The sequence below is a fragment of the Passer domesticus genome, chromosome 4 (genome assembly GCF_036417665.1).
Source record: "Passer domesticus isolate bPasDom1 chromosome 4, bPasDom1.hap1, whole genome shotgun sequence".
NCBI classification, from domain to species: Eukaryota; Metazoa; Chordata; class Aves; order Passeriformes; family Passeridae; genus Passer; species Passer domesticus.
This window is the reverse complement of record NC_087477.1, coordinates 49,390,995-49,408,754: the sequence shown is the minus strand read 5'-3', so window position 1 is coordinate 49,408,754 and position 17,760 is coordinate 49,390,995. Positions and strand designations below refer to the sequence as shown.

General features: G+C 41.8%; 1 protein-coding gene across 1 annotated transcript in view; it reads left to right on the top strand.

Moving 5' to 3' along the window:
- The first annotated feature begins 974 nt into the window (after positions 1–974).
- VEGFC (vascular endothelial growth factor C) overlaps positions 975–17,760 on the top strand; it is a 68,334-nt gene continuing 51,548 nt past the window's right edge. Inside the window, 3 exon segments of the mRNA XM_064417750.1 lie at positions 975–1,340; positions 1,343–1,451; positions 1,453–1,684. Of these exon segments, the coding sequence (XP_064273820.1) occupies positions 992–1,340; positions 1,343–1,451; positions 1,453–1,684 (690 nt within the window). The 5' untranslated portion in view covers positions 975–991.

Here is a 17,760-nt window from a genome sequence, read left to right as displayed (position 1 = left end):
GTACCTGAGAGCCTGTCAGAGACACCTTTATGTATAACTCCCAGAATGTCGCTCCCAAAAGAATAACATAATGGGATTCCCAAAGAATAAGAGCAGTGTAACACAAGCAGACTGCCAGCATCTAGTCAAGGCAGTCAGGGATCCGCCACTACAGTTGGTTCCCATACAGTCTAATTACCAAAAGATGTACACAAGTGATGCAGAAAACAAATGAAAAGCTTTTTAAATATTTACACAAGGCTCAATAATCAAGTAAAAAATAAGAGTATAGGGAATATAACGTTTTCCTTTTTATAGTTGAGATTTGAGCAGGCTGTAGAGCGTTACTTTGATAGCAATATGTATTCTTTTTAAACTTTTAATCACTGTGTAACTGGAACACAAGATTTGTGCTCAGTTTTATTTAAGGCTCTGAATGGGGTGTTACTTCTCTTCGAAGATGGCTTCAAAATGTCATTGATAGGAAGGCTACAAATAATTATGGTGCTCTTTGGATTACTGTTTCTAACACGGCAAAATCCTTTATTCTGCAGCCAAAACTAGCTGCATACTGTCCTAAGTGAAGCTGCCAACACCGCTCAACAAGTAAGTGATTACGATTCGCAAAAAATGTTCTTGGATGATTTCTCTGTGTGAGTTTCACAGAACTTCACCCCTCGGCTTCCGAGCCGGGCACTTCGCTTTTTCCTCGGGGCTGGGACCTGCCGCGGGCTTCATCTTGGCGGAGCCGAAGCTCGGGGCCGGACGAGCCCAGCTCTGCGGGACCGGGCGCGCTCGCCTCCCCTTCCCTTCCCGGCAGAGCCGCGGCGCGCCCCGGGCGGCCCCTTGCCCGCGGCGCGGGGCGATCGCTCCCCGGGGCGCCAGCGGCCGGCGGCGCCGCCGCGGCAGCAGCGGCGGCTGGAGGAGGAGGCAGAGGTGGCGGAGGAGGAGGAGGAGGAAGGCGGCCGGCCCCTCTCGGCGCGCAGAGGCGCAGGCAGAGGGCGCTTTCGCCATGCGCGGCCGCCGCGCACCCCCGGCCGCTGACAGGCGTCCGCACAGCGCGGCGGGCGGAGCGCAGCGCAGCGCAGCGGGGCCCCTCGGCACCGAGCCCCCGGCCCGGCCCGGCCCGCGCCAAGGGATCTCCCCGGGTGCGACCGGCCGCTCGGTCCCGCTCTGCTGCTCCCTGGCTCTCTCTCCCTCCTTCCTTTGCCTCCTCCTCCTCTTCTCTGCGCTTTCCACCTCCCCTGCTCCTGAGTGAGCGCAGCCTCGGATGTCCGGTTTCCTGGTGGGTTTTTTACCTGGCAAAGTCTGGATAACTTTGGTGAGAATTTGCAAAGCGGCTGGGAAAGTTGGGAACTCCCCTGCAGGCGCATAGGAGCTGCTGCTACCGCATCTTCTCCATCTCACGGATTTTACTGCCTTGGATATTGCGAGGGGAGGGAGGGGGGAGAGGACAGCGAAAGAAAGGGGGGAGAGGAAAAGAAGGAGCCTCATAATTTCGGCTGCATTCTTCCGACTGCCCCGCGGCCCCGCTCCGCGCCCGCTCTGCCTTCCCTGCGCCATGCACTTGCTGGAGGTGCTCTCCCTGAGCTGCTGCCTGGCTGCCGGCGCCGTGCTCCTGGGACCCCGGCAGCCGGCCGCCGCCGCCGCCTACGAGTCCGGCCAGGGCTACTACGAGGAGGAGCCCGACGCGGGGGAGGCAAAGGTAAGCCCGTGCCCCCGCTTAGATGCCAGGTCCTCTGGGCATGTGGCTGCGAGTCCCTCTGAACGGACGGCTTGGGAATTCCACCAAGGAAAAGATGTGGGAGAAGCCTTTGGAAGTGGGGGGGTTCCTTAAAAGTGGGAGAAGGATTTTTTTTTTTTAAAGTGTCTGAGCTTTCGGGGTTGCTGGAGGGCGGGCTGCACGGGGAACAACTGCGTGTACAGAGAGACGCGAAACACCTGATGAGCAGAGGCAGCCCGCGGGCTGCGCTCCGGCCGTGGAGCGGGGAGCGATCCCGGTCCCGATCCCGGTCCCGGTCCCGATCCCGGTCCCGATCCCGGCCCTGGCAGCTGGGGCGCGCCCCGCAGGCGCCTCGGAGCGGGGTCCTGCGCTGGGCAGCGCGGAGGGAGGGCGGGCTGAGGAGCGCTCAGGGAGCAGCTGGGCACTGGAACGAAGCGGCCCGGGAGGCGTGGGAGGACGATGACAACAAAACCCCAGACTTTCCATTTGTTGAGAAGTCTCTTGGAGTTACTGACGCTTTGGGCGAGCTGCTGCTGCTGCTGTGTGACAGAGTTGACGGGAGGTGTAAGGTGACGCTCCAGTCTGAAAACCGTAGTTCTGCCCAGACGCATGGTGAAGGTTGGGCTTAAATTCTCGGATACCAGACACAAATACTTAAAATTCTCGGTTAATTTTTGTTTGCATATTAAGTTTCGTAACATAAAACTCAAGTACCTTTGGTACTTGTGGTTATGCAGTTCCTGGTATGCTGATGCATAAAAAAGATGCATAGTATGTGGTTGTATAAGTATGTGGCATTGTTAGGGAGACCTTTGATGTCTGTCTTGCCCTCATCTCATTGTTTTGAAGATTTCTGACATAGTTATTGAAAGTAATCATGACCTAGCTCATTTATTATTCATTTCAGTATGGGGCAGGGAGGGAGTTGTGTGGATTAAAATTTAAACTAATATTCTGATTTTTTTCCTCCCCCTATGCTGTTTGCTTTACTAATTAAAAGTTTGGGAGATTTTACTGGAACTACCTAGGAAATCAAGTTTTGATAGTATACATTAGCTGCACTTCAGGTATGCAAACTGCTGTACACCATACATTGTACACAGAAGTCATACTCTCATACTTTTCAAATAGTAATCTGCATGGAAAGGTTCACTGATTATACTGTAGTCTCACTTACAATATTTAAACTACAGCTGAATGCTTACATTGCAATATTCTGAGTGCTAATATGCTATCAGTGATCATATTGCTTAAAAGTGTATAAAGTGTTTTTCACATTTTAGTATTTTAAAGTAGAAACACAAAATCAATTCAGTTAGCCACTCTTACCACTTAGACTATTTATAAAAATTAAAAAAAAAAAAGAAAAGAAAAAAAAAAAGAATGTCAAAACTTAGTGGAGGGTAAAAATACCTCAACTCCTTCCAACCCATGACTGTAAGTCAGTTATTTACTGGGTGAAACTGGCATTTGAGTTGTAAAGCCTTGGAACAGCTTATGCTGAAAAGGTAGAAAGACTCCAAACTGGAGCATAGCACATACTTTGTGTACTTAGACTGGTGAGGTAGAACAGCTGATAGTGAAGGTACTCTCCTCAGTGATGCTTTTGTGTTCCCTTGCATATGGTGTGGAAAGTTACTCTGTTTCTTGAAGAAACCTCGAAGTCTTTGGGAGCTGCCACTGCAGCGCATTGTGTATAAATGCAAGTGCTCCCTGGAAAAAGAGGAACTGTCAGCAAAGCAAAGGAAGGAAAGGTCAAGGGACCAGGGAGTGGGATAGCGTGTGTTAAGTGATTACGTTAATAGGAAAACGTTTTTGTGCCTGACTACTGCTGAGCAGTAAGTAGAGAAAGATTCTGGATCCAAGTAGACTTAGTCATGTTGGAAGTCTTTAGTTGTGAGTTTGTAGCTTTTGCTGGAACTGTCTGAGTGAGTGTGTACTGCACATATTTGTTTCTGTGAATGTTGAGATGAGTATCTTAGGTAATTATGAAAGGATTAAATGAGTAAACTGCAAATAATTGTTTCAATGAAAATATGATTGTATTGTCAGTATAAAGCCAACTGCTTGAACTTTGTTCACTTCAAAGAAGTTCATAGATGTTATGTTTTTACTTCCCATCAAGATGCCATGCTGCTGCATGTTAAACTGATGCCTAAGTACAGGTCATACAGGCCATTGGATCAGCTCTTGATACAATATATTTATTTATTTCTCTTCACTCCTATTTTAAGGACTCTAGCTTTGGAAAGCACTTTAAAAAGTTTGAATGAAGTTGAGGCTCCTCCAGCATAGGAGGAACAACTGGCCAGAAAATAGGGGTATTGTGTTTTTAAGCAGGTAATTTTCACATATTAAACTTGTCTAGAGATTTGCAGCAACTTGGAAGTGTTACAGATATAAATAGTAGTAGTTCTTCACACACAGCTCTTGCAAGGGCATGTTCTGCAGCAAGTGGGCACTGATAAGCTTGTGCAACACTGCCTCATCCCGCTCCCCTCCTACCCCCCACCCCTACTCTTTTTTTTTTTTTCCAGCCTAAGGGTAAGGTTCCTTATTTAACAAGCTTTCAGGGCGCAGATTAATACTTTTCAGCTGAACTGTCAGCTCAGTGGGATGGGAATGAGCCCTGCCCGTAAATCACCTCTTGCGGATTTCCTGCAGCACGGGGGGTTGTCCCGACGAGCTGACCCCCTGGCAGCCGCACCCCGCCCCTCCCGGCGCGGCAGGAGGGCGGCCCTGGCCCCTCTCTCCGCCTGGGTGGCTTGTTGTGGAAGGAACCTGGTACTTCATTTGCGTCTGTGCTCACGGCGGGCCCGGGGGAATCAGCCCTCCTGCCCCGGATTTCACGGTGTTTGGCAGGGACCCGCCGCCCCGCAGGGATGCTCCGAGCAGCTGCAGCAAGGGGAGGGTGAGCTGTTTTGCAACTTTAGCTCCTTGTACTGTCTTGGAGTGTCTTAATAGCTTTTATAATATGTTTGGGCTTTTGTTCTTTAGGTAATTTTGTGTAGGGAACGTAGCTTGAGTATAAACTGTCTACCTTGGAGAGTATTATTTTAAAGAAATAAATGATGCCTTATTCTTTGCTGAAAGTTTAAAAATGAACTGAAGGAGCTACGTGGGTATTCTGTGCAGGAATTAAACTGCTTAGGTCATTGAAATAAAGGTGTGGCAGTAGCATGTACCTAGACTTCATTAGTGGCAATGAGGTAACAATAGCAGGAATAGGTTATTATGGAAACAATACCTGGAATGAAATAGACAGCTGGCAGGGTTTGCCATAGCTGCACTATCATTTTGTTGCATAGTCTTTAGAATTATGTGACTATGCAAAAGCAATATTGGCCAATTGCCCCATGTAGTTTGAAAAGATTTAAAACTATGTTTATGCAAAAGTTTTTAGTTTTGTATTATAATGGGAATAACAAATGAAAATGTATTTGTCTGTTCTAAAGCACATCCCTGAAAATTTCACTGAGGCCTCTTTACAACACAGCAATAAAGTACAGAGCAGTTTGTGCTGTGATTCTGTGATTTAGGGTTTTTTGCAATGTAGATACAGGCGCTCACTTGAGCTGCATATTTCTTCCATGCTGCCTGGGATGTACCTTTTAAATTTGATTATTATAAAATTATTTCAAATCTGACCTAATCCTACAGTGCTGCTCATTGATGGCTAGCAGAGTTTAAGTACTCTTAGTGGGATTGTGAGGGAAAGCAGCATGTCAGTTTCCTGGGTTTCCTGATGTCACTGTATCTCCATGGTACAATCTCAGACCCATCAGTTTTATGGTCACCTCTAAGTTTACCAAGTGCCTTACTCTGTGTTCCATGCACAGATGAGAGATGAGACTGCCTTGTCTGTTCTGAAAACAAACACACACCTCACTCACATGTAGGGAGAATGGTATTTTTCCCTGCTGCTGCTGTTAAGTCTGCTGCAAATTTTCTTGTGTGTAGCCACTCTCTTTTCAGACACATGAACACAAAAAGATGCTGGGTTTTTTTAGAACCATTATTTGTAGCAGATTGAATGGGATGAATATTTGTAGTGGTAATTATTTTAAAGACTAAGCAACACTTCTGAAAACATAGATATTAAACTTTGGCCTGGCCTTTTGTGTGAGTAAACTACAGTACTAATCTCAAAGAGCTCACTGCACTTTCTAGTTCTTGGAGAGTGTTCCTGTCTAGTGTAAGCATGCTAGTGTGCCTGGGAGGGACTTCAGCTGTTTGTCAGCAGCAATCCCATGCATTTATGCAGTTTTTTTTATAACTGTGGAGGTAATTTTAACTGCAGTGTTTAGAGGCATACAGAAGTATCCCATCAAAAGCATTATTTTCATACTCACTTAGGTTGTATGTATTCAAAGTCTTGCCTGTTTTTCAAAGCTGTGTAGCCACTTATTTTGGTAAAAATAAACCAGGACTTAGACTTCAGACTGCTGTAGCTGAGGATGGTGGTAATATTATTCTCCCATTGATACCCTGCATCCAGGATAGAAGTCTGTTGAGAACCTTGTGTTCTGCTGCTGCTTTTTTAAATGTGGTCAGTGATTCATTTAAAAAAAAATCCTTGGGAGAAAAGGGAAACCAAATAAAGTCACACTGGTTTCCTATCAAATGTAGTATCCTGTTTAATGTAAAAAAATGTGTTACAGCTGTTTGTAGAATGAGTTATAAGAAATTCCAAGTAAGACTGTCCCTGAAAGTTGCAAGTTCTTTTAAAGACTAAGTTGCTTCTTAGGAATTTTGTTTGGTAAAGTACTAAATTTTGCTTAGTAAGTAGGATAGGTATGATTGTTTTCCCTATCAATTATAAATGCTTATTACTTTTTAAATTTCACCTCGGTTCTATTTGGAGTGATAATGTAATACCAGATTCCCGTCCATGTAAATGTGTTATCTACTTCAAAGAAACTAATGCCTGCATAAATTGCACCAGAATTTTAATTTAAAACACTGATAACTTACAGGAGTATGGATAATTGTTTGCTGAATTTGTCAACTTGTTCATCTTGTTTTGTGTTTGTCTCCAGAAGTTCTTTTGGTGACAATATTTTTGCTGCTCTCCCTCTTTGTTGCATTTCAGACTTTAGTTGGGAAATAGCTATGCTGTAAGTAGTTTATTCTTCTGTTCTTCCATTGTAATCTCCATAAATCAATCCCTTTAACACTCTAGTAGTTTGTTGGTTTTTTTTCTTTTGACATTTCCTGGCTTGTCTAATAGCTGCAACTCCTTACAAGTATTTAGAGACTGCAGTTGTCAGTGGAAGAAATAGATATTCTGGTAAGAAGCTCCTTTTTAGCAAAGTAACCGAGAGAAATGGTGTTATTTGGAGAAGGAGGAGAAAGCATGGGGGAAAACTTCTGATAAGGAGAAGGAAAAAAATAATAGCAGTTTTTGTATTTTTACTGTGTTGTAGTCTTTACTGAGTGTACATGTAATCATTCTTCATGTAGTTACTAAGGCCATATGTCATCTGCAGCTAACTTTTGGGATCTTGATCATGGTTAACTTCAATAAAAAATGATTGCTTGGAGAAGTTAATAACATTAGTTACCTGACACTGCTGTCACCCTGAACTCTGCATTACTCCATACTGTTCACATAATGACTTTACCTACTCACTGACAGTTCTCTGATAGCTTGGCCTTCACAATGCAGCTTAAAAACTATTGAAGGCGTTTTATATCTTGCTCCTTCGTGAACTGAGCAGGACTTTTTATACTGGACAAGGGAAAATTCTTGCAAATAATTGGACAGTTCTTGGAAGAAGATGCCAGAAGGCTGCTGGGGAGCAAATGACACGTATTTCTGTCTGGTGTCAAGTGTGATATCACCTGTGTTACTTCTCTTGCCTTCTTGTGGCAGCACTGAGAAGGCACTAAGTCATTTCAGGAATTGGGAAGAACAAAATCCTTTACACAATTATATGGTTTAATTCTTTGATTTTGCTTACTCAATAGTTATGTTCTGTTGAGAAAGAAGAGAGGAATTAAGAAGGGATAGCTTCTGAGAACAGATACAACAATTGGCTATTTCCTAATATTTTTTCCCAGAATATGACCCATAGTAAGTCCCCCAACACCCCACAAGCATGTGTGGAAACTTCTAATATTTATGAAGATTTTTAGAAACAGTAGATACCCTGCTGTCCTGTATTGTTGTGGCTTCACCCTGAGTTCTGTGTGCAGTTCTGACCCGCAGAATTCAAGAAGGGTGAGAAGGTCCTTGGATGCAGCCAGAGGAGGGCAACAAAGCTGGTGACAGGGCTGAAAGGAATGTCCTGTGAAGAGCAGCTGAGGACTCTGTCCATCTAGCTTGGAGAGAAGGAGCCTGAGGATGACCTCACTGCTCTCTCAGCTTTCTGGGGAGAGGGTGTGAGAGAAGTGAGATGTCTTGTCCCTCAGGTTGGGTTCGATTCATGGCAGTAGTTAAACTACATCAGTGGAGGTTTAGACTAGACATTAGGAAGCATTTCTTTACTGAGAGGATGATCAAACACTGGAACAATCTTCTTAGAGAGGTGGTTGATGCCCTGAGCCTGTCAGCGTTTTGGAGGCATTTGGACCATGCCTGTAACAACATGCTCCAGCTTGTGGTCAGCCCTGAAGTGGTCAGGCAGCTGGACTCAGTGATTGGCATAGGTGTTTTCCAACTGAAATATTCTAATCTATTTGAAATTGTTTAAATGAAGCAAAACACTGTTTTTGTCCTTCAACTTACTTCAACTGCCAAATTCAGCTTGCCAAATGCATTTCTGGTGAACTGCCCCAGCTGTCCAAAATGTACTTGTGGCATCAGTTACAATATTTAGAGTCAAGAGAAAAACTGGCCAAGTGAAGCTTTACACCTTATCTGCCCATGACTTACTCATGTTTGTGTAGGCAATGAAATGTTTGGAGGGCTAGTTAGTTTCATGGGTGTATTTGTTTCAGAAGGGAAGAGAGAAGGTTACAGCTGGCAGGTAAACTCTCCAGTCGGCTTAAGGAAAAGTCTCTTTGGTTTTTTTTGTTCCCTAAGAAAAAAAAAGAAGGGAAAGCATTTCTTACCTCAAGTGCTGGATGTAATTCTTAGAGGGTTTTGGTGGGGTTTCTCGTGTTCTTGTTTCTTTGGTTTGTTTTGTTGGTTTTTAAAATATTTTTTTTTTTTTTTAATGTTGCCTTTGGAACCCTGTGAATTTACCAGTCCTGACCTGTCATCCTTCTTGACTAACAACTGCAAGTTGTTGTACATTATATGACAGCTTTGTGACTGTTTTGAGTTGAAGACTATGGGGATACCATAATAGAGGTTTTCACTGAAAGTCACAGACAGTGCTTGTATTTTGTACCCCTAAAAGGATAATTCGTTATTTGGTGTGCTGCTGAGGAGAGAATCTCTGCTTAATTGCACCCTCATTATTACTTAGAACACACCATTCCTATTTCTTCTTGGAAATAGGGAACTTCAATCAGTCCGGCTCTACCTGTTTATAACTATTCACAAATAAACTTGACAGAAATGTAATTTGCCTGTAAAAATAACAGTATCAAGAGTCTAGGTGGAGATAATAGTATAATTTTTGTAGAATTGCTGCTTATGGTTAGATCAGAAGTGCAATGAACTGTGAAAGGAAAATACAAAATAAACTTGTGAGATGATGCCCTATTGACGTTCATCCCTTCCCGAGGGACAGATGTTTCCAAATTATAACAGAGCCTAGGACTTCCTCTTCACTCCACCCACTCTCCAGCACATCTTGCATAATGGGCACAGTGCTGCTGCAGTGCACATACAAAAATTTGTTTCATTTGACTTACAAATGTCAAATTATTAATGTTAAACATTCACTATCTGTGCCACGAGAATATTTTTTAATTTTACCTCCTTTAATTCATTAGTACTGAAATATTCTGTGATTTGGAGGAAACAACTGATCTTGTTAAAAAGCAGGCTTGCACAGTAGAATCAGTAAATACGGAGAATTTTTTTTTCCAGGAAGGACAATTACTTTGACTTTCCAGTCGGATGTTTTTCTGGCTGGCTAGAGAAGGGCAGAGTGTTAATTCATTTAAAAATACCAAGAATCTTGTGCAGTCCACAGGGCACAACTTTCAGGAGAACATTAATGGCTGCTAAAATCCCACAGATGTGAGGCCCAATATGGTAGGTATTGGTATGTCTCCTTTGTAAAGTTTAATTTCATCTAAACTGCCAGACAACAGAAGCAAGAGGCTCAAAATCAAATTCTCTGAGGGCTTCCTTTCTTGCTGGAGTGTCAGTGGTGCTGAGTTTGTGCTGCCTTGTGTTCCCAGGCACGCCCTGAGGTATGGGAACTTTTTTGAGCACAGGGTTTGGAGTGGTCTGGGCTGCTTTTGTGGCTCAGCAGAGCCCAGCAGGTGGGCAGCTCCTGGCTACCTCAGTGCAATTTGTTCCAGCTGCCAGGAATGCCACATTAATAGCACTGGACACGTGAGAATGTCCCCTCTTGGGAGGGGTTCAGTGTTTGTGTTCTGAGGGAGGTAGTTTAAATTAACAGCTGGACTCAGACTGAGATCAGACCACCTTAGAGTGGCAAATTGGTTGATGAAGGGCTGCCTACAGTTGTGGTGCTCTCCAAGATTGTGGTGTGCAAGTCAGATGAAAGGCAGCCTGTACAACTAAAAGTTGTAAAGTGTTTTGTGATAAAATGCTTTTATTTTTCTTATCCAAGACAAGCTGTCAATTTCTCTCTGAGTATCAGTTATGAAAATTATGAAGATTTTTAAGATTAATGATTTTTTCTTTCTCCGTGTGGCTGAGCCAGCAGGTGATCAAATCACTAAAAACAAATAAAGGAGTAAAACTGTAGAGGAGTTCTGAAGTACTTTCCTTTTTGAAATGTCTGTGGATGGGCTGTAAAGCAGTAAAAGCACAATGAACCATGAATTTGGAACAGGAAGTAGGGAAAGGAGCACAGAAGAATTTTCAGAGGGCAAGGCCATGCTCCAAAGGAAGGAAGAATTAGGCTGTTCTATTGCATCAGGTAGAACTAAAGATTTAGGCAAACTCTAAATTGAACAGTCACTACTAATCTGGATTAACAGCATAAAAAGGCTCTTTGTAGTAATGAAACTCTTTGGATATCTTAGCTAGCAGTTTCAGAAAATTAATGAAATTTTCAAATCCTCATCTCATGTGACAGATGGATGGTCTGTTTTTACTTTGAAGCTGTAAGTTGCTGATTTACTCCATGATTAGTTGGCTTATGCTATATATATGGAGTACTGAAGTCACATAAGAGTAGAAGAATATCTGTAGCTGGTCAGGCAAAATGCCTGATTACCCTGTATGCCACTCTCAGCAATCTCATTGGAGAGCCCATGCTGCATAGCCAATGAATTTGCACCCTGTGCTCCACTGATGTGGCAGAGGATGATTGGAGAGTGATGTTGGAAACCTCACACACGGTACATGATGAGAAATGATCTGTTGCATCTTCCCCCTGGCACATCCTTCTCCCCAGTTCTTTCCAGCTGAAGGCTGCCTTTTAGCCATGGCCATGTCTATTCCAGTGAGTCCTGCTCCCAAAAGTTTCTTTTATCCTTGATCATGTGAGCTGCCCTGATTGATTCACCTGCAGGGATTTGATGCACAGCGTCCAGCTGGTTTGTCCTCAAACCACCTAATGGAAATGGCTTGTGAAATTTCTATTCCACTTTTTTCTTTCACCTTTGCATCTCACAGACCAGGTTCACGAGGAATATCTGGTGTGTCAGCATGTACCTGCTGCTCACGCCTTGGCCTCCTGGGGACTTCAGTTAGAAAACTCAGCAGCAGACATTGGCAGGGTCCCCAAACTCATCATGTTTGTGGAAGGGCAACATGCACCTGGCTGCAGGCACTCTTCTGGTCTTCCAGTGCCTCTTAGTTTTTTTGGCTGGCCTTTTCTTTTTATTTATGCCCTTACCATCCAAGGCCCTGAAAAATTACAGGATCTACTTGACAACCTCCTTCTGAGCAAAGAAATGGAAAGTGTCACTGCATGCTGACAGGCTGTTGGCTGCAGCTTGTGAATTTCCTTGCCTTAAATGATGGGGTGTGTGTGTTACTTCGTTTTCTTTAATAGTTTTCAGTTGACATTTCTCCAGGTGTTCATTGAGCCCACAGAAGCTTTTTACATCAACACTTTTCTGTATCAACAAGTATGCCTTTAAGGGGATGTTCTGTTTACTACGTAGAATAGTAAATTTAAAAACACCAAAACAAAGGTTCAAGACAGCAAATGGATTGCTTCTGACACCTGCTGATTAAATATGAAATTTCCACAGTCCCTCCTCTGAACAAGGCAGGGGACAATTGTATTCATGCCATTTGTGGTTTTATTGAATTCCTTTCTCCACTGTTCTTTTCTGGGCTAAAGATCTTTCAGTTACGTAACCTGCTTTTTGAAATGAAACTGTTCTTTACCTTTGATCACCTGAATTCATGCCTTCTTAATTCTCTCTAAGACTGCAGAACAAGGAGAGGGGAGACCCGGGAATGCACACAAGATTCCATATGTGGGACACAACAGATGTGTGTGGGGAGACAATGGTGTTTTGTTCTCTTTCCTAATAATTGCACTTGTGTATTTGTTTTAAAAGTGTGTCTTGATATGCCAGTATTTTGTAACATGTCAGACATGAGTATGATTAAAACGCCTCCTTTTAAGAACTACCCATATTTATATTGAAGAACAGGATGGAGGAAGGCATTTCATATTATTACTGCTTCCTCAAAATTCACATAAAAGTTGTTCTTAGGGGCCTGTTTCAAGATGATGTATGATTATTTAGACTTTTGTGTTCATTATGCTTTTAATGTGTTTTTCTGCCTGCCACATGTGCACAGTAAGAGATTTACTGGAACTAGCTATCTTTTGAGTTATAAACCATGCGCTGTATATTTAATGACCTTAATGATTTTTCTTTAAAAACGAGATGTGGTCTCAGTGTGATCTGTGAAATATGTCAGCAGTCGTAAAAAGACTGTTTATGCCTGCTAACAATAAGATGTTACTCTCAGGTAAGATTTGTGAGGGCTTGGTTTTGTGCACTAATTAGATGCATCTGACCAAGCAAATTTTAAAACCTGCCCATGCTTGCAAATTTTTAGATACATGTGAAGCCTAGCCTAAAGCATAAGAATATAGGAAATACCCCACTGGGACAAGCTACTGGTTTTCAAGTGGTCTTTGTCATGTCACCAGCATATGCTGTTCTCTTTAAGGAGAATACTTGGACTTAATCAGTTTCTCCAGAGCTCTCCCCTCCTACTCACCTAACATCCAGTTGTTGGATTGAGGGCATTAGAAGACATCTCTCTGCCTCTTCAGTATCTCTTTAAGGATGTCTTGTCCATGGGTTTGGTCTGTTTTCATACTGAAGGTTCTATTAGCAGTTGGTAGATTCTGAGCTACTTCATACTGTGATGATGCTGCTTTGGGGCCAGTGGAGTTTCTTTGATTTTCTTGACTTGCAATGTATGTAAAGACTTGTTCTGCAGTTAATTTTGATTAATATTATTAAGATTTATAATTTGAACCTTGTGTTGCACAGGCACAACAGTTATTTTCAGCACCTAGAGGAAAAAAAGGACGTTTAATTTGAGGATTGGGGATATACATCCTTAAATTTTTGAAGACCAAACTAAACAAGAAACATAAATATGTAATTTAATTATTTTATTCTGTATTTCAATCAAGTACAAATTTCATTAGCTCATATATTTTGGCCAGTCAGAGTGACCGGGTGCATTGTCAGATTTCTTTCACCCTCTTGGTTAAGAGACTGATTTTATTTTCATCTTTAGACCTTATTACATCTGTGGTGTCTCTTTAGTTGCTGTCTGCCTGTGGCTTTGCCAGCTTGGGGAAATATCTTCCCTCCAGGTCAGAATTAAAATCTGTAGCTCTTTTGAAGTGTTTATGGTGCCTGACACCCCTATTATGGATTTATTTGTAGGAAATTCCATCTTCCAAATGCCATTTGATGAACAGTACTGTGTGCTGAATGCAGAGGCAATCCAGGAGATCCTTACTTTCTCTTGATGCCCTACTCCATAGAAAAGTACAGGAACAGTTGCAAGGGTATTTAGAGGAAGGAGGTGGAGTTGAGTCACAAATTTCCCTTAATTCCCTATTCTCATCTTTTAGGAGGAGGGAGAAGATAAGGGAATTAAGAGAAGCCCTTCAGATAACGGTTATATGATGTGAGCTTTAGCAGACGTGAAGTGTTACCCCCTTAGAAATATCTCTAGTCTTCTGAAGAAGACTTAAGTTGTCTGGGTTTAGGATTTTTTTTAAAATTTATCCTTGCATTGTTGTTCCTTCTGTTTGGTGGTATTGGGACGTTTTTTCTTCTGCCTTACTAGAAAAGTACCACTTTCTGCTGTATTTGAGTAATTTATGCATCTTGCCAAATATCCCATTGAGGCATATTTGTTTAATTATAATAGAGATATTATCTAACAAGTCATATATTGAATAAAATTGAAGTTCTTCTGGATGATGATAACATTTTTGAATTCTAAATATTTTTTCATATTTGTGCCAACCTATTGATTTCAGTTATTGTTCTGCACATATTTATTACAATTGTGAAAACAATTATAATTGTATTTAGCTTTGATTTTGTTGTTTCCTTCCTCAAAAACCCTGGTATGTGTGTTATCATAAAGTCCGTAACTCAGACTATTTAACATGTATTCTTGTAAAGACTTAAATTTTTGTCATCGCTATACATGTATTTTTTTTACCTTCAAACTGCCTAATGAGGAAGCTATTAAAAAAGCTTATTCTGAGCCAGAGTGGGTTGTGTTCATTAGCTAATTAGCTTAATCAGAATTGGAATTTCCTTTTCACTTTGAGTTAGTGCAGTATTGAAGAACTTAAAGCAAATGCAAAGTCTTACTAAGATGTGAAATTAATTGCTTTTCTTACAAAACTTGCACTGATACCTCAGTAGCAATCTTAAAAGAAAAATTGAATTAATAAATGAAAGAAAAATGGAATTAATGATTTTGGTAATCATTAAAGTAACTGAATTTCATGCAGAACTACTCTAATCCACTGCTTACCAATTTTCCCATCTGCTTTCATAAAATCAGAATTAGTTTGCAACCAGCATCCTGATACTCTGATGTGTAAGTGCTTTAGCTGGGCTGCAACAATGGCTTAAAAGTCTTCTAGGAGATTGAACTAAAACAAAGAAGGAAACCCCACAACCCCTCTGACTCTAGTCAGTGAAGATCACAATAGTTTCAGGAGTTTCTATCACCCTTGTAAGGTCACTATATTTCATGCCAAGCTCTGACAGAGCTGTACCTTGGAAGGACAAATTGTATTACTTAATTATTTTTTTCTTACTGAGTTTGCAGTGGTTTTACTAGAGTTGTCTGAAATACATTAATTTTCTAGTAGAATTATGCCGTGTAAGCAAAACTTTTAGAAAGATGTAATTGATCCTGCCTTGTCTGGGTCCAGCCCTAGTAGTTGAAGATAGTACCTGTGAGTAACAAGTAACTGTATTGCATAAGACTTATGGTGAATAAGGGTGTACTTAATTTGACAGAAGAGATACACCAGCCAGAAGCTTGTCCCTGTTTTCCTAGTTCTTTCTCCTTCCTCTATGTGTATTGGGAGGCTTGTAGTGGGGAGGGAAGTACTCCTTTCGGTAGCAGGATGGGTTTCTGCTGGATTTACAGTGACTGTGCAACAGTTTACTTATGAGTACTTCAGGTAAATAACTTTTAGTGGCTGATCTTGTTTTACTGTGACCAAAAGTAAGAGTAGTTGTGTACCTGAGTGCAGTGTTTCACAAACACATCCTCATGACCCATCACTAGCAATGTGAACAGATTGTTCTAATAAAATTCTTTTTCATTTAAATTTTGTAGGTAATAAGGTTCTTACTAGCCAAACTAATTTTGCTGATTTTATTTTTTTTTTCCTCCTTACATACATATAAGATATGAATAAGCAATATTGAAATGGGGGGCTGGTAATACTGGACTGATTGCTAATTTAACTAGTCAGCTGTGCTTCCTGCAGAACATGGCTCAGGAACAACTATGAAGCTCCAACTCAGGTTTCACTGTGATTAGACAGTACTGTGGTTGTGTTCTGTGTAGGGATAAAGTGATCTGGTTAATGATATAATTGTAAACAAGTTAATTTTTGCAACAAATCCCATGTAGTTCACGAGGAGCAAAACTTGCACTGGCAATTTACAAGACTGTCCATTGGTTATTTATGTAGAGTGAAGATAGTTGTCCAAAATTATTTCTGTAGAAATAACTACCAGAAGGACATATAAATATTATTTGTCTTCTACTTTGTACTTGGACTTTCAGTGACAAGTTTGGAGTCTGGGAATCTTTCTCTTGCTGTGATATGAAGATTTATTATCAATGCCTTGCTGTCATTCCACATAAATAATATGTTAGACTAGAGCCAAGAAAAATCTGGTAGTGCTGACAAGCATGGAAACCACAAATGTATGAAGTGTATGAATATATACACTATAGCTTGCTACTTCAGTAAAAATAAAGCATTCAGCAGTTGGACAATGCTGGTGTTACAAACTTTTCTTCTGATGTACTTCTGATACTCTTTGGAGTTACCTGATGTTTAGGGACTTTGAAAAGATCAAAAATGCCTGCAGCTGCATTGTCCAAATCTAGAGGACAGCCTACAGTCCTCTACAGAATGAGGCTGGCTGTGGGGAACTGGGAAGCAGCACCAGCCTAAGTGCTTCCACTTACCTGCCTCACTGCAGCCTGTGAATTACATGCTGAACCTGATTTGAGGACTGTGAATTGATGCATAAACTGATACAGCTGAAAAGATGGACGCCTATGTGTTTTAACACATTTGAATGGTTTTTGCTCATTTAGGGCTGCTTTGTATAAATAGTAAAATAGCTGAGGGGGCAGCAGGCTTGTGTCCTTCAGGCTTCTGTCTTACACCTGCTTCTTGAGTAGTTCCTGTGTTTTAACTCTATCTCTAGTTTCTCGCTGTGTTTTCTTTACACCTTGCTTCTCTACTTCTTCAAACTGTGAAATAATCTGATCTCTCCCTTCCCATCTTTGTACCTATAATCATTAGTTTTAATTACCCTTTCTCATGTGAATAAATGGCCGTGCTTTAGCAAATAGCAAATTAGTGCCAAGGTATGTTCCTCATTGGAGTGTGTATCTCTCCCCCATCTCCCTCACTAGGTTCAGATTACAGCTTTCTTTTCCTCTTTCTCTCACTGTCTTCTCTGAGATCCAGGTTTCAGCTGCAGACTCCACTCTCTTCCCTCTCTGTCCTTTCTTTTTCTCATTTTATTCTTAGGGCAAAATGAACCTTTTTCTGCTTTGTGTTTCTTTACACTGAAGTTCAATGCTTCTCACTGCTGTTGCTTCGTGACCTGCTGCAGACCAAAGCTGTACCTGCACGGCAGATCTTGTTTAGCAGCTGCAGGGAATATGCAGCTGATTGCTCTGCTAAAACACAACAAGTTTTAAGGAGCAATCTGCCAAAGTCGACCAGAAATTCATAAGCTGTGAGGGTTATTTGTTGGCTAAATTTTGTTGGAGATGTTAAAAGTATGCCCCTGAGGCACGCTCCATTTTTTCTTTCTCTTCTCATCACTCCATATCATACTTCCCTGTCAATTTAAGGTGCTGCAAATCTTCACTGAGGAGGCTGCACCATATTAATGTGGGCAAGAAACAGACATTAGGACAGTTCCTCAGTGGAAAAATCAAGCTTCAGGTTAAAGTCTGTCAAAGCCTTTGAATAAACAGCTAGAAACAAGGTCATACAAGTGGACAAACTGGAGAAGTTCCAGCAGAAGTTAACTGCCAGAACCTGCATAGTTTGGTGCTGCCAGCCCAAATGGTATTCCCATTGCCCACTTGCTTGTTTGTCACCTGCACTGTCCCTTCCTGAGTACCAGTGGGAGATGTGGGGAACTGGATTGGGAATGTGATCCAAGTGGCATCTTGCCTGGGATGAGGTGTGAGGGTTAAGGAGTACTTGATTGAACTGTTTTGTTTTTTTTTT